General features: G+C 36.7%; 1 protein-coding gene across 1 annotated transcript in view; it reads right to left on the reverse strand.

Moving 5' to 3' along the window:
• The window catches only part of DISC1 (DISC1 scaffold protein), a 478,298-nt gene that overhangs the window by 55,389 nt on the left and 402,406 nt on the right, over window positions 1-20,503 (reverse strand). Inside the window, exon 11 of the mRNA XM_056814629.1 lies at window positions 19,940-20,000. Coding sequence (XP_056670607.1) covers window positions 19,940-20,000 — 61 coding nt within the window. The remainder of the gene's footprint in view (window positions 1-19,939; window positions 20,001-20,503) is intronic.

Below are 20,503 nucleotides of genomic sequence, written 5' to 3' on the forward strand. Positions count from 1 at the left end.
AATTTGAGTCTTGAAATCAGCTTACTCTGGAAGGTGAGACAAGATACACTGGTACCTTCACTTTCTTCATTGTTGTTGATTAGCATGACTACTTTTGGCCCTTTTAATTTTGGTGAAATTGAAGAAAAAAAGAAATTTCTTGAAAGCATATGGCTCTTACCCTGATGTCTAAAATGTAAAAAAAAAAAAAAGTCATCACCAAATTATTTATATTATTTTCAGTCTCTTTAACAAGAAGGGCTCTTTTGCCAATATATCTATAGTACCTGACATATAGCAATTGGCACCTAATAAATGTTGTTTAATGGTTGGATCATAGGAATCAAAGTTAGAAGGATAATCTATTTCAATTCACTCATTTTACAGATTAGAAAACTGAAGCCTTATAGAGAGTGGTTTGCTCAAAGTTACACAGATACTAAAGAGTAGAAATTAGATTTTAATTTGTTGTTATTCAGTTTCAGTCATCTCTGACTTTTGGTGACCCCCAATTGGGGTTTTCTTAGCGAAGATATGGGAGTGGTTTGCCATTTTCTTCTCCAGCTCATTTTCTAGATGAGGAAGCTAAGGCAAAGAGGATTAAGTGGCTTGCCCAAGATCAAAGAGCTAAGCTAGTAAGTGTCTAAAGGTGGATTTGAACTCACAAAAATGTCTTCCTGATTCCAAGCCTGAAATTCTATCACCTACACCATCTAGCTGCCCCTAGATTTCAATACAAAGTTCTTTTGATTCCTGATCCAATATGCTATTTCCATGCAGCCACATAATGCTGGCTTATTTCCTCATCCTCTTCATCTTCATCCTTTTATCCTTTAAAAGCATAGTGTCTCAGACCATTCTATTATCACATACTATATATTATTGACACTATTTGCACAATATGAATGAAATTATTATGGATGTATAACTTAAAATCATTGGATGAGCAGGACAACAATACTGTAGAGATGCTTCTACCATATTTTGCATGTTTTAGAGTAAACTACTAGATACATTTAAGATATTATTGCCTGACAAATTTGACCTTGGAGAGAGATGAGAAAATACACCTGCTTCCCTTTGTTGCAGGAGTGAGAAGCTAGGGTTGTGGCATAAATTGTTAGACATGATTCATGCATTGATTCATTTCGCTGAACTGTTTTTTTTATCTCCTCTTATCTCTTTTGCCTTTATTATAAAGAATGGCTCTCTGTTTACAGAAATAGAAGAGATATTCAGAAATTAAGATAAGACAAAGACAAAAGGTATCAATGAAAATAAGATTTTAAGGTATGCATTGGTTTTTAGCGTATTATACAATAGCTTAGCATTGAAATCATTAGACTGTTCAAATTGTATGTGATGTATAAAAGACATATTTGGTTCCATCATAATTACCATTACCTCCCTGTTCGATTTCTAATCATCTATATTCTGCTTCTAGGACTTTGCAGGTCACTAAGCTAAGTGGATAGAAGCATTTGCCATTGGGTAGAGTTTCTAAGTGTCCCTCCCCCTCCTAACATAAAGTCCTATAAAAATGAAATGGAAAAAGAAGAGAAAAAAAAAGAAATGAATATGTAAAATTTTCTAGGTTCATTGCTTGATTTTCACATTAGGTCCACCCTGATTTCTTTTAGGTTGAGGACACATAAACCAGCATTAAATTCAGCAATTTACCAACAGTCCCAATTATCATGGCCCGGGGTCTATCTTACACGTGCTGTCATCATCCGAGTAACTATTTTCTCATTTAATCAAGCCCAAATTCCAAAGTGATTTAGAGGTTAAACATCCAGAAAGCCCATGCTAAGTTCCCAGGCAAGGCTTGCCCTGCCTCCAGAAACCCATCCAGCACTTCCAATGGGCTCCCCACATGTCAGTGCCAGACAGGCTGCAGACCATGGTTTCCATTGCTCTCCTGGCTCAGCTTGACCCCTGCTTCATTTATGAGATGTGAGGAGATCACAGCTTGAAGTGCTAAGATTGTGGGGAGTGTAATGTGATAGCCATATACACTTAGGCCAGGAAAAATATCCTCCCACCACAAATGGCTGCAGTTTTAGAAAGCTCCCTGTGGTTCTAGTGCCAGACACACAGAGTCAGAACTCGGGCAGGAGCTGTTGGTGGGCTCATTTGCCTGTTTATAATTGGCAGTCTTCTTTTCCAGCTTGCGTCTGTTACTTGTGACCTGTTAAGTCCTAACATCAACCTCAGCACTTTTTTTTTTCTTTTTGGAAAAAAATAAATTACCTGATATCGATCTTCCAGTTTACTTCCAAACATGAATTCATTGCACTTCTTGCTGGCAAAGATATATTTATCCCTTTTTACCATGGATTTGGAGGTAGGTAAAGATGGATGAATCACCCACTGATTCCCAATGAGAAGTCCTTGAACACAGGACTTCAGGGTTTTTAAATGGGTAAAAGAAATCAGGGGCAGCTAGGTGGATTAGTAGTAGATTGATAACCAGGCGCAGAGATGGGAGGTCTTGGATTCAAATTTGATATCAGTCACTTCCTAGCTGTGTGTCCCTGAGCAAGTTTCTTAAATTCCATTCCCTAGCTCTTACCACTCTTCTGCCTTGGAACAAATACATAATATTGATTCTAAGATGGAAGATAAGGACTGAAAAAAGAAAATAAAAGAAATCCAATATCTATACTTTGGGTACATGTGCATGTGTTTTAACTGGAATTGTAATCTAAATCTAACTATATGTCACACATCTACTTATCTATCTAGATCTATCTATCTATCTATCTATCTCATTGGTAATATTTTACCAATTGCCCTCTATGGAGACGGGAAGGAAGCTTTTGCCAATGTGGTGGAGTTTGAAGGGTACTTGGAAGGGTTCTCGTGATAAAAAAAAAAAGTTACTAGCACCACTCGTTGCTATTATTAGGCATTTAAATATAAAGATTTTGTCACCTAAAGGTTATTTATTTGTAATGATATCAAAGAAACCTCATTTAGTCTAGGAAATCTTAATGGTTTTTATGTCACGGACACATTTGACAGACTAGTGAAACCAATGGAACCTTGGAGCTATTCTCAGAATAATATTTTAAAATGTATAAAATTTAAAATACATAGGAATGCAAAGGAAACCAGTTTATTGATGTAAAGATATATTTTCCCATCCAAGTTAATGGAATTTCTGAAATAGTTCTATAGCTGAAAGGGTCTCAGGATGCTAAATTATGAACCCACTGATCTAGTTCAACCTTAACCAAGAATCTCTTTTCCAACAATTGATTGTTGAGCCATTGACTAAAGATTCTGAAGAAGGCAAATTCACTATATGACCTGAAACAACCTGTCAAGTTTTGGAAAATTCTAATTGCTACGAAACTTTTCCTAACATCAACTTTTGTCTTTTTGTAATGTCTACTTGTTATGTCTGGTTTGATCCTCTAAGATTGAGCAAAATAAATCTAATCTTATTGAGAGTCTTATAAATTCTTGAAAATATTATTAGAGGTAATAAAAATAGAGTGCTAAATGTGGGGTGAAGAAATTTTTTATTTGTTCTTTTTCAGCCATATCCAATTCTTCTTGACCCCATGAAAGCCAGTCCCTTCTAGCCTTCATTATTTCCTGAACATTGCCCAAGTTGATATTCATTGCTTCCATGATACTATCTATCCATCTCATCTTCTACTGTCTCCTTCTCCTTTTGTCTTCAATACTTCCCCAAATCAGGATCTTTTCCAATGAGTCTTATCTTTTTTGTTATGTGGCCAAAGTATTACTGTTTAAATCCTCACAGTGTTTTGTGAGGATGATAATATTTTCTGGATACTCATCACAGTGCCTGGCACTTTGGAGGTGGTATGTAAAGTAAATGCTTATTCTGGGGTGGTTAGGTGGAATAATGGATGGAGAAGAGGGAGTGGAGTCAGAAACCTTGAGTTCAAATTTGACTTTCTAGCTATGTGGCCCTGGGCAAGTCATTTAATTTCTCTCAGTTTACACAAATATAGAATAGTGATAACAATAGCACCCATCTTTTACAGGACTATTTTGAGGATCAAATGAAATGATATTTATAAAGTGCTTAGCATAGTGGCTGGCACTTTTCCAGTCATTTTTAATTCTTTGCACAGATACTACAGTGGTTAGCCATTTCCTTCTTCAGCAGCAATGTTACAGATAATGAAACAGAGGCCTCAGAGTTCAGAGACTTGCCCAGGGTCCTACAGTGACTTGCCCAGTAGCAAGATTTGAACTCAGGAAGATGAATCTTCCAGATTCCAGACCTGGCATTCTAACCACCTCACCACTTAACTGCCCAGCTTTCACTTAGCAGCCACTATATAAATGCTTATTCCCTTCCTGTCTCCCCCTCATGCCACGCCACTCTCATCTTTTTTTTTCCATTTCTGAGCTAATCATTCTTAGCTCCCTAACTGGCACCATTACATTCTTCTTTACATTCTCTACTTTATCTACATCTTTTCCAAAATTAGTACCTAGATGTGTCCTGCCAGAGCAGAGTATAGCAGAATTAATAGCATCATACCTCAGAGCTAGACAAGACCTCAGAGCTCAGAGAGCCAGGAAATAATTGAACCCAGGACTTCTGGCTCCAGAGCCAGTACTCATTTACGAGGCTCCACTGCTTTCATTAACTCCTTTATTCTCTTTGTGCAGCTCAAGAAAAGTACTTTGGCTACCAGTTCATGTTGTTAACTCACTTTGAGAATGCAGTCCATGAAAATCTTCAGATCTCTTTCACAGAAACTGTGAACTGACCATTTCTGAACTTTTATTGGGGTTTTTTGAACCTCAGTATGGAACATTATAGATCATCTGCTTCAGCCCACTCAGTTTTACAGGTAAGGGGATTGAATTCTGAATCAGTTAGGTCCAGCTCTTCATGACCTTGTGGACCATATTGTCCATGGGGTTTTCTTGGCAAAGATATTGGAGTGATTTGCCATTTTCTTCTCTAGTGTATTAAGGCAAACAATGTTTAAATGAATTGTTCAAGGGTCCCATAGATGATAAATGTCTAAAGGCAGACTTGAACTCAGGTCTTCCTAACTCCAGATTCAACACTTTATCCACTGGATCACCTTGCCCCAAATTGAGGTCTAACCAGGTTAAAAATAATTGCAAATTCAACTTTTGCAACTCTCTAACTCCAAAATCCATTCTCTCTGTTTTATCCAGCTGCCTCTTGAAAGAAGCAACAAATGAACTGTTAGCTGCATAAATTGTGAAAAGGAATAAATTCATATTAATTCTTTATATTAGTTATCACAGGATAAAGCCTAGAGGAGAATGGGACAGAAGTCAGGTAAATGTTGATGGAAATGTTGAGAGTCTAAGGAAAACATGGGGTAAACTGCATTTGGAGACCCAGGGCAGCAAAGATAGAGCATGAAACTCTGGGTGCCTGAGGCAAAGGGAAAAACAAATGGCTTTGTGTTTATCTTATATAAATATTTTGTACATGCAAAATATATCTCTAGGCTTTGGGCATTTTATCTGACTGTCCTCCATGGCTGGAATCATCTCCCTCCTCCTCTACTCCTAAAACAACTAAAAGTTTACCTTTTATTAGAAGCCTTTTCCAATACCTCTTAATTCAAGTGATTTCTTTTGGTTATTTTTTTTTCTATTTATCCTATATGTAACTTGCTTTATAATATTTGTTTGCAAGTTGGATTTTAAGTTCCATAAGGGCAGGGACTATTATTGTACTTATTTTTATCCCAGTACTTAGCAGAGTGCCTGACATATAGTAGGCACTTAATAAATGCTTATTGATTGTCTAGCTGCTTATTTATATCTTTATTTCCTCCATGGGCGGGGGACGCATATGAGTTTCTTGAGGGCAGGAACTGCCCCACTTTTGTCTTTGAATTCTGAGTACCTAGCACAGGGCCTGGCATATAGGAGATGTTTAACAACTATTTAATTGAGTAAGACAGGGCAATAGCAGAATGGAGGCTCCAGCTGCTTCACAACTTTGCCCATGGCTGGTCCCATGCACTAGCACTATCCCCTACTAAGAACATGTGTCGAGCATCCTAAAGATTATTTTCCTTTCATATTATAGATTTTCACATATTTGCCCCTCATGCAGGGAACATGGCTCAGGGGATAGTCTTTCATGTTGAGAAATTATTTCTCTTTCATATTCCTAAGCCCCAGTGCAATGGTAAGGCAGCATCTGAGTTTATAGGAGCAACAGGAAAATGAGGAATGCATTTGAAAACACTAAAGCAGTCAGTTTTGTTAACATATACATACTGAGACATGATTTATTTATTTAGGGGGAAGGGTCTGGGTCTAGGATTTCATCAGTATAGGGAACTCTAGCTATGGAAGTTAGAATCTAGGAAAAGGGGCCACTCACTTGCTGCTTAGAGTTTTTGACAATTCCATGGAGCATTGAGAAGGAGCACCCTGGACTGAGAGCTACACTTGGAGTCAGGAAGACCATTCGAATCATCCAAATCAGATACTTACTTACTAGCTGTATGTCTCTGGGTAAATCTTTATTATCTCCCAGCCTCATTTTTCATCCAAAAACTGGAATACTAATAGGATCTTTCTAATAGAGTTGTTGGGAGGATCGAATCAGATAACTTATGAAGTATTTTGTAAATCTTTCAAGTGCTATATATTCAAGCTATTTATTATTATTATTATTATTATTAATCAATATCAAAAGTACAAATCACAAAGAACAAATCTTCCTGACTGAACAAAATCTTTTTTCCCACTCTAGCACTGCCATGAATAAAATACTGAGGGACTGGGTTATAGGGATGAAAAAGCAATTTACTAAGTAGGCTAGGAACAATCAATAAATTAATAGTCAGAGTTCTCTCTCAGCAATCAAAGACAAAAATAATGCACATTTAAATACAGCTCTGACAATTCATTATTCAGTCTTCCCTTGGACAATAAAAGACATCTTTAATTGGTAGATACCTAATGAGGATGTAGGTTAATATTTTCCAGCCCCTTCCCAATTACTTCAGGTGGTCAGCAGAGTCCTATGGGAAACAAGTCCTAAAGAGTTCCAAGATTCTAATAGCCCTTGGTAATCTAGACAGGTAGATACAGTTAGGTCAGGTTAAATTTTGACCTCCACAGACCAAATGCTTATCATTTCAATGGAGGGGACTAAGGGCACAAGCTCACTGTTCCTGGAAGTATCTGGTTCAGATCAGTTCTGTCTACAGAGAAGAAAGAACCCAAATTCTCCATTTAGGAAGGACCCTTCTTAATTTAGAAGATGCTCCAGGGCAAGAAATGCAAGACCAAGGAAATATAATATTGTAGGTTAATATTAAAAATCAAATGATAGGTATATGTTGGTGATGGAATACTATTGTGCTAAAAGGAATAATAAAGTGGAGGAATTCCATGGAGACTGGAACAACCTCCAGGAAGTGATGCAGAGTGAAAGGAGCAGAACCAGGAAAACATTATACACAGAGACTGATGCACTGTGGTACAATCGAAGGTAATGGACTTCTCTATTAGTGTCAATGCAATGTCCCTGAACAATCTGCAGGGATCTAAAAAACACTATCCATAAGCAGAGGACAAACTGTGGGAGTAAAAACACCCACCGAGGAAAAGCAACTGCTTGACTACAGGGGGAAGGGGATACAACTGAGGAGAGACTCTAAATGAACACTCTAATGCAAATACCAACAACATGGAAATGGGTTCGAACCAAGAACACATGTGATACCCAGTGGAATCGTGCGTCGGCTATGGGAGAGGTGGTGGGAAGGGGTGGGGGGAAGAAAATGATCTTTGTTTCCAATGAATAATGTTTGGAAATGACCAAATAAAAAATGTTTAAAGTGAAAAAAAAATCAAATGATAAAGTATTGAAAATAATTCCCTCAGCATGCTGTCTTTTGAGATAATGGAAAGAGAACTGACAATGAAGTCAGAAGATCCAGGTTCAAATTCTGACTCTGGATCTGTGTTTTGGGCTAAGTTGCTTAATTTTCCATGCTCTCAGTTTCCTCATCTTTTAAATGTGAGAGTTAGACTAGAAAGCCTTTGAGGTTCCTTCCAGCACTAGACCTATGATCCTATAGACATCATTAGGAGGCCTTTAGTTTCCATTTTTATTTCAGGAAGCCACTATTATTTGGGAGCCAAATTCTCATTTTTAGCAACCATGGCTGTAGTCCCTGGGAATCTTATCTGAGGAGAATTCTCCATTAGAATGTAATCTAAGACACCAGAAGCCAGACATCATTATCATCCCTATTACATAAGCAAATGAGCACTGACTGCCTTGGATGGGGAGGAGAGCAGAGAAGGGGGGAAGGAGAGGGAAGCCAAATTTCCCAGGAAGTTGATTTCACTTGAATAAACTTCTCTGAAGGATGCCACTTGAGGATGTGTGAGATCAGGTGATACATGCTTCAGGTTAGATGTCCAGAGTCATGTTCTTGCTTTCCTTTGGAAAATAGGGCAAGCAAGAAATCTTAAAGAAAGGTCTCTCCCCTTCATGGTCTAGTAAGCAGGCAACTGCCCAAATCAGTATACCTTGTGTCAAAGCCAGACTGTTCACTCCTGAACATTCTCTTTTCAGTAGCTACAAAAATTGACAAATGCCATCCTCAGAGCAAAAACAAACATTGCTAAGTAGCAATAAATCAAGGGAAATGTGGAAGCTGAGAGTCAATTAAGACAGACTGGTTGGTGTTCATTTGCAAAGTGAGATGGCCCTGCTTCATTACCAGTCAGCACAGGGAGAATATATCCATCCCAAAGCCACAGCTTGTGAGAACCAGGGGGTGTTCATTTATTTTCTCATTTCCAGAATAATAAAGGAAATAACTCAATCAAATGGCTCTGCGTAATTGTCACAAGTCATCATCTTTGTTATTTCCTTCTCCTCCCTAGTCCCCTAAATAATTTTATGATTTCTATCAAGGAGATTTAAGGAGAAAGGGGAAAAAGGCACAACTCAAAGGCCCCGTTTTTGTGATGAATGGAAGTGACAGAATTATCTTCTGAGGCTTAGAGTACAGTACAATCACATTAAATTCCCTCAGCACAAGAAATGTCATCTTTACATCGGCTGCTACAGAGGTAGAAAAAAATATTTTTCCGCCTGAGGCAATTGTGATAAGGGATTTAGGACCCAAAGCTGTGTGGGCCATGAGATATAATGGGAAGCATCCCAGCATCTAAAGTATCTATAGCTCCCTACTTTGTAGCTAATGTCCTCACAGTTGTTGTGTAACTCCAGGCAGGGGAATACAAGCTCAGGATAGGGAGGCAGGGGCAAAAAGGGACTAAATGAGTCATTGGAAATTTTATAAGCAATATTTTGTCTAACCTACATTTACCAGGCTGCTGGAGAACTATCATCCATAAAGTAAGATAGATGTATTAAGAAGATCCTTTTTTTAATGGCCCCATGTGAGAAATGGGTCCATGAGATGTTCCAAGAGTAGTTTTACTTTTATTAATCATGAGACTAAAATTAACAAGTTCATTGCCTGTTGGCAAATTAAACTATCATGCAATCTTGACAACTCTGCCTTGAATCATTAAAAAGCCTTGTCATTTAATTAATGACAAGTTGGTTCTCTACCTACTGGGGTTCCCACTGACACCACAATTAATTTTTTCTTTAGATTTTCTCAACTCTTCAGAATGACTGCAAGAATGAAAAACAAATAATACAAGAAAAATTTCTTGGATTTTTGGTCCTCTTGCCTCCTTGAAATCTGATTTGGACCATTTTTCAACTAATTGATATTTGAATTGGTTGTAGGAAGCCAATCTTGTTTTCTCCCATATTTCTTATTAATGCTCCCCAAGATTACTTTGTATCTACTATGCAAATATTTTGTATCTACTTTTCTGTGTGGCTATTGAATGCCTCTCACTCCCAAGAATATAAGTTCCTTGCGGGCAAGATCTATTGTGTTTCTGTCTCTGTATCCCTATAAATCATAGTATCTGGCACATAGAAGGCTGCTAACAAAAGATTCCTGAATGAATGTTGAATTTTAAAATATGATGCAAAAACCAAAATGGATTAACTATGACATACCCTGCCATTTCTAAATGTTTAGAGACATAAATAGAATGAAACTGGGGGAAAAGGAAAAAAAAAACACAATTCTACCTAAACTTTCCCCCTCAATACAACTGAGTTTTCAACATGCTGTCTGTAAGAAATGATAAAAAAAAAATCAAAGATAGATTTGCTTATTTTCTTCCCTAGCCATCATTCATTTCTAGCTTTGGAAGCCAATAAATATTGATTAATTAATTTCAGTGGACAGTATTATCTTATCAGTGGCCTCCCAGACAAGGAAGTATAAGATCAGTTTCAACTTTTTTTCTATTCTACCATCCAATTTTTAATTTTTTTAATCAAAGTTTTCTACTTTTAGAGCCCATTCTTCCTTCATTTGTCTTTAGTACTAGTGATGAGGATATCTTTTTTGATACAGCAACACATACAAGTAGTGAATAGGCTCAGTGAATAGTTTTGGAACAGCCTTAATTAAGATTTGAGTTCAAATTTGACCTCAAACATTTATTAGCAGGTCACTTAACTTGTATGCCTTAGATTTCTCAACTATAAAATGGGGATAACAATAGGGCTTAATTCATAGGGTTGTTTTGAGGATCAAATGAAATATTGTAAAGCACTTGGTAGAGTGGCACAAAATAGACTTGTTCCCTTTCCCTTCCCTTTCCCCTTTCTGGATACTTTCTCCTTTCTGCATTTCCCCCCTCCTCATCACTGCTCTCTGTTTCTTTTAGTTTTCCTCTTACCTATTTGACCACTCTTCAGTATCTTTTGCTCGTTCATCATCTATAACATACTCCCTAACTATACATGTTCGGTAAGGTGATCACTCTTCTCTTCTCTATATATATTCTCATTTATTGATATTATGAGTGCCATGTACATGCATATCCATCCCTAGTCGAAATTAGACTGAATAGTCTTGAAGGTCCCTTCTAGCCCTAGACTAAGGTCCTATAATCCCAGAATAAAGTTTCAGAGGGTTATAAGTAAAATGGAGTGAATGTAAACCAAAAAATGGTTGACCTAAAGGTTAATAGGAAAAACACAGTCAATCTACATTAAGGGGAAATCTTGTTTTTATTTTTGTATGTAGAGGCCAAAATTGTTTCAAATTGATTTCTTTCTTCATAAAAATTCAGAAGAGGAAAAACCACTGTGGGCAGGACAACAGAGGCCCTGGGAGATTAAATGACTTGCTGATGGTCACACAATTGGTATGTGACAAAGGTGGGATTTGACACCCACATGAAGTCAGGATTCAAAGACATAGAAATTTGAACTGAAGTGTGAAGGATGGGAACAATTTTGATTAGTGGAGACAAGTAGGAAGACAGCATGTAACAGAAAGAATTCCATACTTGCATTCAGATCATTTAGGTTTGAATAAGGTCCTGGATGACTTGGAGTCAGGAAGACCTGGGTTCAAATTTAGTTTTGGACACTTACTAGCTCTGTGGTTCTTGGCAAGTCACTTAAACTTTGTTTTCCTGAGCTGCTCTACTATACTCAAAGGGTTGTTACAAATATCAAATAATAAAAAAATATAAAGCACTCTGAAAATCTTAAAGATATATAAATGTGAATCATTGTTAATACTAGCTACCATTTAATCACTCTGAACTTTCATTCTGATACCTTAAAGTGGGATGCTAATAACAATACACATAGTACTTTAAGGTTTAAAACTATTTTCCTTACAACAAAGCCCATAAATTTGATAGTACATATATTAAATCTCCATTCATAAACCAGAAAATAAGTCAGAAAAGATTAAATTATTTGTGTATTGTCATTTAAAAGCTGCCTTGTTAGATTAGTGTGAGAAATGTATTCTGCTCACCATTATATATAAATATGAGCTGTTACTACATTTGGGTCAAATTCATAGCCCAGATGAAAGTGGACTATTCCCTGGATTAGCATGAGGAAAAGTACAGATTCAGAAGGGCTGGTAAGGTTCAGAGAAATAAAACAGACATAATTAGAACATAAGTTTCATAAATCAATCAATTGATAAGCAGTCCTATTTCCTGATTTTCTATGTGCCAGGTACTTTGCTGGCAACAGAGATGCACATATAATAGAGAAGTATACTGGCCAATGAGGGCCAGGTCCTGAGAGGATGCTCAGATTTGCCCTTCATGGTAGGTTATTTGGAGAATGTGCTAGGTATTCCTTGTTTGGTTCCAATCCAACACATGAAACTTTGGGGAGTCATGAGTGACTGAAAGTCCTGGGGCCAAAAATCTTTCTAATTTGATTTGGAGACAGAAGGAGTGATGACTCAGGAGAGGCTGAGCCAGGACTGAACTGAGCATACATAGAAAAGGTTTGAGCAAATGATCTTTCACTCTCTTCCCTGGAGTTTTATTAAATGAGGAAGACTGCTTTGAGCTGCTAGGTGTGTGTATATGGGAGGTTCTGAGGTGGTGGGGGGGGGAAGGGAGAGTTTTTTTTTTTTGCTTTTTCACCCCCTTAACCTCTTTTCTGTGAGTCTCCAGAGTTCAGGGGTTCCATTAGAATCATCAAGAGAAATCTCACCAGCAAATTGATTAGTAGAGCCCAGCACAGAGGAAGTACCTGCAAATGGAGGTGGACAATGGTCCCCCCAAGGATGAAGAAGCTTTAGAGAATATGACTAAGAGGAATGCTGACTACGGAAAAAGTCATAAAGGCACTTGCATAGAGCTATACCTAATGAATCCTTGTCATAATATTCTACAGGGAGAAAAGAATTTCTAGAGGTAGGAAGTCATGTTCTCAAGGTGTATGTCTCACTCCTACTGTATGGGAAATTTGAGCTTACTTTTCCTGTGGACCTTGTGTACATGTGGCAAAGAGCAAGCTTGTCTCCAAATTGGGGAAAATGCTATATGATTATTGCTTTTGTTCTGCCTTCTCAGGAAATATCCTTTTCTAGAAGTTGATAAGTATCAACTACTAGTCTGATATTGGAAGGCCCACATGATACAGGCTCAGTAGCAACATATTATAAGCCATGAGACCTCAGAAGTATACTTAGTATTCACAGAGAAGAAATAATTTTCTGAACTACTACAAATAAGATGGAAGTTTTTTGAAGGCAGGGACTATTTCACTGTTTTATATAGCATTTTCTGGTTCAGTGTGAATTAGGGCAAATATACAAAAAATGAAGTAGTTCCTACCTTCAAGAAACTTGTATTCTATTGGTAGGAAAACATGTAAATACTAAGCAATTATATGTCCTGAATGAAAATACAAAGAAAGTTGCCAGGGTCAGGAAAACTCTCATGCAGGAGATGAATTTTAAAATTAACTTTGAGAATCTAAAAGATATAAGTGAGAAAGGTATTTTCTACAGTTAGACTAGTTTCATGATAATATGGATTAAATCCAGGTGTGGGTTTCTTAGGTAGTATGATCTCAGAGAACAATGTAAATACTGTTGGGAAATGGAAAGAGAGAGGAAAAACTTGCATTGGACATATATACATGTCTGTGTGTGTATACACACACACACAGATATATATCTATATATATCTATGTAAACTCATCTACCTAGAGAAGGAGACTTGGCTCCCCTATTCCTGAAGATGTGTTATTGAAAATTATTTTGACTTGGTGACCTTTGTGTTCCCAGACTTGATATGTCAATCAGTGTTGGGAGGAGATGTCATTCAGTCTGTCATATAGTCAAGTCACTCCCTACTTGTTTTACCTGGAAATTATCTTGTGGGGCAATTAGGGACAACTTCTTTAACCCATGTGAACCTATCCAAATTGTCTTTATATATATGCTGGACATCTTGGAAGCCATTTGTTGATTTCTAGTGATCAGCCCATCAATATGTTGCTACCTAGATGTACTTATAATAAACTTTTAATTAATTAACTCTTAACTAATTCTCTTTGTCCTCAGTTTTTCCTTATTAAGGTAAAACACAAAGAATTTTCCTTTATGTGATCTTTTATTTGATAGTAATTCATGTTCTCCAAAATATTTTTGGGACATTAGAAATAAAACTCATATGAAAATGCAACTCATCTCTTAAAACTAAGAAACAACCCTTTGAAACGTAAGCCTTAATGGGTAATAAAACCAGATTTGATGAGAAAAGGGCCAAGAGGCTTAAATTTAAAAATTTGGCAACTCCAAATCTAAAAGCAAAGGGAGGGCCAGGGTCTCCACTGTCAGAGCAGAATGCTTTAACTTTCCTGGCTCAGATGCACACCATTAAGCTTGGAGAGCAAAGAAAACAGACTGCAGGGCACTCAGTCACTTCATGCAGGCTCAACTTCTGCCTCCCTGGCAGGCGACTCTCTATGTTTCACAGGGCAAGGTGCAGTCACTGACTCTGGAAGACTGCACAGAAGTAGGCCTTCCAGCTGTTCTCTTCTCCTGATTTTTTTGGGTTTTTTTGCTGCAGGCTTGATAAAAACCAGGCAGCCTAGATCATATGGAAATGATAGCAAACACAAATGAGAAGTCTTCTTTAGGTAAAAACCCAGATATTCAATTAGAGAAAAGGAGAGGAACATTTAGGTAATCTTCCTATGACTCCTGACACATCCCCTAGTGAATAAATTCTGGGGACCCATCTCTGGTTCTGAAATATACAGTTTGGCTGTTTGTATTATTCATATACATGAAATAAATGTGAATGATGCCCTTCATTTAACATTAGGCAAATTCCACTTGATGAGAAATGGGATTTTTGTATGAGGGGATGGGGAATCTCCATCTGAGGAAGTAGCTATACTTGGCTCAGCTGCCTACTCTCTGGACTTGAATCTTCCCCCAACTCCAAATCCTCTGTTTTTTAGTTTCCATTTATATATGGTCTTCCCTCATCAACATTTAATTACCTCTAGGGTAGGTAATATCTTTCTTTTTTCTCATATTTGTGTTTCAAGGCTTAGAACAGTGTCATGAACATAGGATATGCTTAATAAATGCTCTCTCTTTTGATCTATTTATTGATCAATCAAGCTATCTAGCCATCAAATTCCAGTCCTATAAAGTAATGATGCAAGGAGGGACACAGCTAGGTGGTTTAGTGGATTAAGAGCCAGTCATAGAGACAGGAGGTCCTAGGTTCAAATATGACCTCAGATGCTTCCTAGTTATGCAACCTTAAACAAGTCACTTACATCCATTTGCCTAGTCTTCACCACTCTTCTGCCTTGGAATTGATGGTTAGTATCAATTCTAAGATGGAAGGTAAGGTTTAAAAAAAAAAAAAAGACAAGCATGCCTCTATCTTGTCCTACCATCCTGGACAGCTAGCTTTTCATAGCTTTAAGCACTTCAAAGTGCTGGCAAAAGCTTTATTGCTACCTTATATGAGTTGATTTGTTTGTTTTCAAATCAGGAAATAATTGAAGTCAAATATTGAGGTTGGGGCAGCAGCTCATTTAGCTCACATGTATTTTGAGCTTATGATTTCAAAAATCTGATAACCCCCAAAAGGGATAAGACTGAGCTTTATTCTATTTAATCATGAAAAAGATGTACCTTTTTTTCCCCTGGTTGATCTGCCTTTTAGCAGGAAATATGCAAAATCCATACAATTTTTGACTAGCTCAGATCCTTGGAATTTTTTTTTCCTGCTCTTCTTTTCTGCTTGTTCCCTTATGCTTTTAGTTCTGTACTCTAGAAATAACTCTAATTCTTTTCCACATGATAATCCTTAAACTTTACAGTTGAACAAGGCTACTACCACTCACCTAAATCTTCTTTACCCCAAGCTAAATGTCCCAAATTCCTTCAGTTTATTTCTATTCTGGTTCTTTTAACTGTGCAAACTTTCCACTTTATCAATTATTTTCCTAAGATGAGATACTTAAAATTCAACAATATATTTCAGGGATGGCTTGATCAAAGTAGGGTGCCCTCAAACTATTCTTCATCAGCATGGAGACTAAAATTCTTAATGTAACTTAAGAATGCTTGAGCTTTTTGGCTACCATGTTTAACGCTCATACAAAACAAATAGTTCATTAAATTTATTTAAATTTTCCCTGTAACTTTCTACCTAGCAACTGCTCTCCCATTTTTTATTTGTGAATTTTTTTTAAAAAACTGAAATGTAAGACTTTAAGGATTCCTTCATTAAAAATCATCTTTTTAAATTCAGCTCTGTCACAATAATAATAGCTATAATATTAGCTAACACATCACTTACTGTTTGCCAGGCACTGGGCTAAGCAACTTACAATTATGATCTCATCCGACCCTCAACATAACCCTGGGTGGTAGATTCAATTATTATCTAATTCGATAAAAGATTGAGGCAAACAGAGGTTAAATGATTAGCTTGTAGTGGTAATAGCTAGAGCAAATATTTGAGCCTGAATCTGAACTCAGGTCTTTCTGACTCTACTTAGCTACCACCCCTAAGATCTGATATAACCTGTGGTTAACCTTCCCAAATTTGATAAATATGTTATTTCTGCTCTTGATTGATTGGTGAAAATTGTTAAAATTGGTTTCAATGGTGGAAAAAAATTAGTGAGGAAAAATTACATGGACAGTCAACTAGAGATCTCCATCCAAAAGCTGACAACATGAACTATATATATATATATATATATATATATATATATATATATATATATATATATATATATGGTTCTTTTAACTGTGCAATATATATATACATTTTCTCAACAGAAGGTGAATAGCTATGAATGTGGAATGCAGCATATGCTATTAAATATGCTATCAAATATGGCTGTTATATTTATGTGTATTACAAGGGAGAGTTCATTGGAGAGAGAGATTAGTGTAATATGATGAAGCTCTAAAAACAAAAGGTAACAATGAAGTTTATTAAAGTTGAAATTGAATCATAAATGACTAATGTTTTCTTCTGGCCATTCAACTGCTTCTCAATCATCACATCTATTACCTAGCCCACAGCTCTTGATCTTCTCCACAAAAAAAAATGAGAAATTAGTTATTTGCTTCTCTATTCCATTCAAGAAGGGCCAAAGAATATCAAGTTTCTTCTCCCTTCTCCTGGGTAGGAGGCAGGGTGGCCATGGCACTAAGGTTAGGTATCATTTGAGAACATCCAGAAACCTCTGTATCAGTACCCATTTTGTGATTCTTCTCTTCTGGCCATCAGTTAGGTATGTCAGTGTAAGGAACAGAGAAAAAGTAGGAATGATATTAGCATAATGTGGCTAAGTAAATTACTTTTAACACATTGAATAGTATTTCAAACACTTAGGGAATCAGCCTAGTGTTTTGTACCTAGAAGTGCTAGAAAGTATTGATCTGAAAGCTAGGTTGTCAGCCCACATTGGTCAATCAGCCAAGGATTTTAAATGTCTAAAATCAAATTTCCCAAGATTTGAGGGGGTAGGCTGTGATTTGTTGACTAGGGCAGACTAATCAAGCTAATTCAATAGGAAAGAAGTTAGTTCCAGATAATTGTTTCTAAAAGCTGGTAAACCAACTGAGAAGATGTCAAGAGAAAAGCTCTCCACTTAAATAGCCTAATTTTGTTTTCATATATCTCCTTTCATAAACATGTACATATGTGTGCATTTCAATGTCAAATGTATTTTGTGTGAATAATTTTAGAAATAAGGAAGAAAGGCTAAATCTAGTATGAAAAGTGGACATTACATTATGTGGTAATTTTGATAAAACTGAAGAAAGGTACAGAGGATTTCAGGAAAAAGCCTAAGTTACCTTGACTCTGTATCCCCAAACTATAGGGAATGAGATGAGTCAACATTCACTTGACATTACGATAGCTCCTAGAAGTGGAATGCCTTTTTTTGCTACTTTATTGCCACATCAATCCCAGTACCTCCCTTCTTCCTGCTACCCAAAGTACCTCATATAGAAGCAAACAGTCAGTCAATGATTTAAAGAAGTTGCTTATACAATATTAGAAACAAATATTATCTTATTAAGATTTTAGAAGGGCCAACTAGATTGTGCAGTGGGTAGTGTTGGAACTGGAGGCAGGAAGCCCTGAGTTCAATTTTGACCTCAAACAGTTATTAGGTCTGTCACTTTGGGCACGTCACTTAACCTTGATTGCCTCAGTTTCCTCATATGTAAAGTGAGTTGGAGATGGAAATAGCAAGTCACTCCAATACCTTTGCCTAGAAAACCTCCTAAAGGAGGTCATAGAGTCAGACACTAATGAAATGACTCAACAACAACAAGATTTTAGAGTGCCCCTCTGGAATCAGATCTCCCTTTTCATAATCTCTTAAGGGAAAGGTGTCATTTTAGCCATGGTACAATAGTAGGCAATATTTTAAGAAAGTCCTACTCATGAGTTATTTAACAATTTCCAAAATAGTAGCAAAACTATCTCCATAAAAAAATAACTACCTAGGAAGAAGGACTTGATTATGTTTCAGAACTTGCTTTCTTAATTAGGAGCAGATCTGAGTAGTTGGGATTTATTGGTTGCTTTTTTTAAAGGCATGTCTTCAGGACCTAAAAATCTCTTGACATGCTATAACATCATGTACATTTTTTGAATCTGCATTCCTACTCAGGGCAAAAAAAAAAAACAGGAATTTTCATGCTGGTTTGGATTTAGGATTCAAAACAGAACCTATGATGTGCATTTTTTCATTGTTCCAAAACATGCATGAACCGGTTTAAAATCCATAGGACCTCCTCAGCCATGACAGTAAAAGGAAAACAGACTGAGGCACAAATTCAGATTTTAGCAACATCAACAAGATTCTCCTTCTTAACCTGAAATGGGAAATCCATGCTGCATTTCTTCCTCAACTAAAATTTAGGAATGTATGTATTGGTTCCTTTCCCCCTCAAAAAAGAGGAAATGAAAGAGAAGGTGCAGAATGAGCAGATGATACCTGTTGTCCCTCTTACTGTGTCCAAAGCCCATATGTCAGCTTGATTATTTATTACAGAAAGAGACTTGTGTGTTCTAAAATATTTATAGCAGTTCTCTTTGTGGTAGCAAAGAACTGGAAACTGAAGTGATGCCCATCATTTGAGGAATGGCTAAATAAGTTGTGATATATCATTGTGATGCAATATTATTGTGTCTTAAGAAATGAAAATCAGGTTAATTTTGGAAAAACATTGAAAGACCTCAAAAATTATGAAGAGTAAAAAAGCAGAACCAAGAGAACAGAAATATTATTTGATGAATGACTTGTATATGACTACCTCCAGAGAAATAGCAATAAGACACAGTTATATATACACATATATCTTTTTGTCAAATAATGCCTTCTTTAAGGGTATAGGGTTATGGGGGGGGAGTTAACTAGATATTTTAATGAATGTAACAAACAAATAAATAAATTTAAATTAAAGAGAGAGACTCAACTATATTGCATTTCCAAGACCCTCCAAAATTAGGATTAGCATCTTAATGATGGCATTCATTTTAACTAAATTCTAATACAAGCAACTTGGAAAGCTACTTGGAAAGCTAGAGCTTTCACATAGCCCTTTCCTATCTTTCCAGTGTTCTTTCATTTTGACAGTCACCAATTACACTTTGATCCAGTGACACCAGCCTCCTGACTGTTCCACAAACAAAACACTCAATTTTTATCTGTCAGTTCTGAGCATTATCTTTGGCTAATTCCCCATGCCTATAATGTTCTCCCTCCTCCACTCCACCAACTGATCTCTCTGGCTTGCTTTATTTTTCCAGGAAAATGTCAAGATGCTTTTTCAGATCTCTTAATTCTAGGGCTTTTTATACTGTTAATTGTTTCCCATTTGTCCTGTCTATAAGTTGTTTTATATATATGTATGCAGGTTGACTCCCCTCATTAGATTATCAGTTCCTTGAGTTCAGAGACTATTTCTTCTTGCCTCAGGACATGGTAGGCACTTAACAAATGTCTGATTATTTGAATTCATTAATAAGATTTTACCTGTGTACTATCCTCACTTCTCACCTGTGCAATTTATCTTCCAGTATTTCCATGTACTTCACAGTGTTTTCCTTCACACTGCTCTCTGTTAAAAAAAAAAAGATAAAGTTTATATAAGAAAGAAGATAAATGACCTAAAGCACTCAAAAAGTAAAGATGTCTTGTCATGTGAGGAACCCAGCCCCCTCAACTCACAGACCAGAACTGAGGCTCAGAAGGGTTAACTGATTGGCCCAGTATCTTCCTTCCACATTTCAAGTGTGCTTACATATAAGCTCTTATCTTTATGCCTCATCTGGAAGCCAAAAAAGCAGGGTTGGTCATTATTAGAACACAGAAACCAGTAGCCACACTACTAAGAAAGTACCTGTGAGGTTCATTATAACTAGCATTATCAGCCAAGAATGCAAACAAATAAAACATGGCTAGTCTTACTCTACTGTTCAAGGTCTTTGGTGTATAAATTCTTCTTGGCCCTGGAGATGTCACTTAATATGCCCCAAAGATATAATGCTTTAAAATGTCTATTGGTTCTGGCAGAGAATCAGGGGAATGTACATTATGATGAAAGATCATTGGACTTGAGAG

The sequence above is a fragment of the Monodelphis domestica genome, chromosome 2, assembly GCF_027887165.1.
Source record: "Monodelphis domestica isolate mMonDom1 chromosome 2, mMonDom1.pri, whole genome shotgun sequence".
Classification (NCBI taxonomy): Eukaryota; Metazoa; Chordata; class Mammalia; order Didelphimorphia; family Didelphidae; genus Monodelphis; species Monodelphis domestica.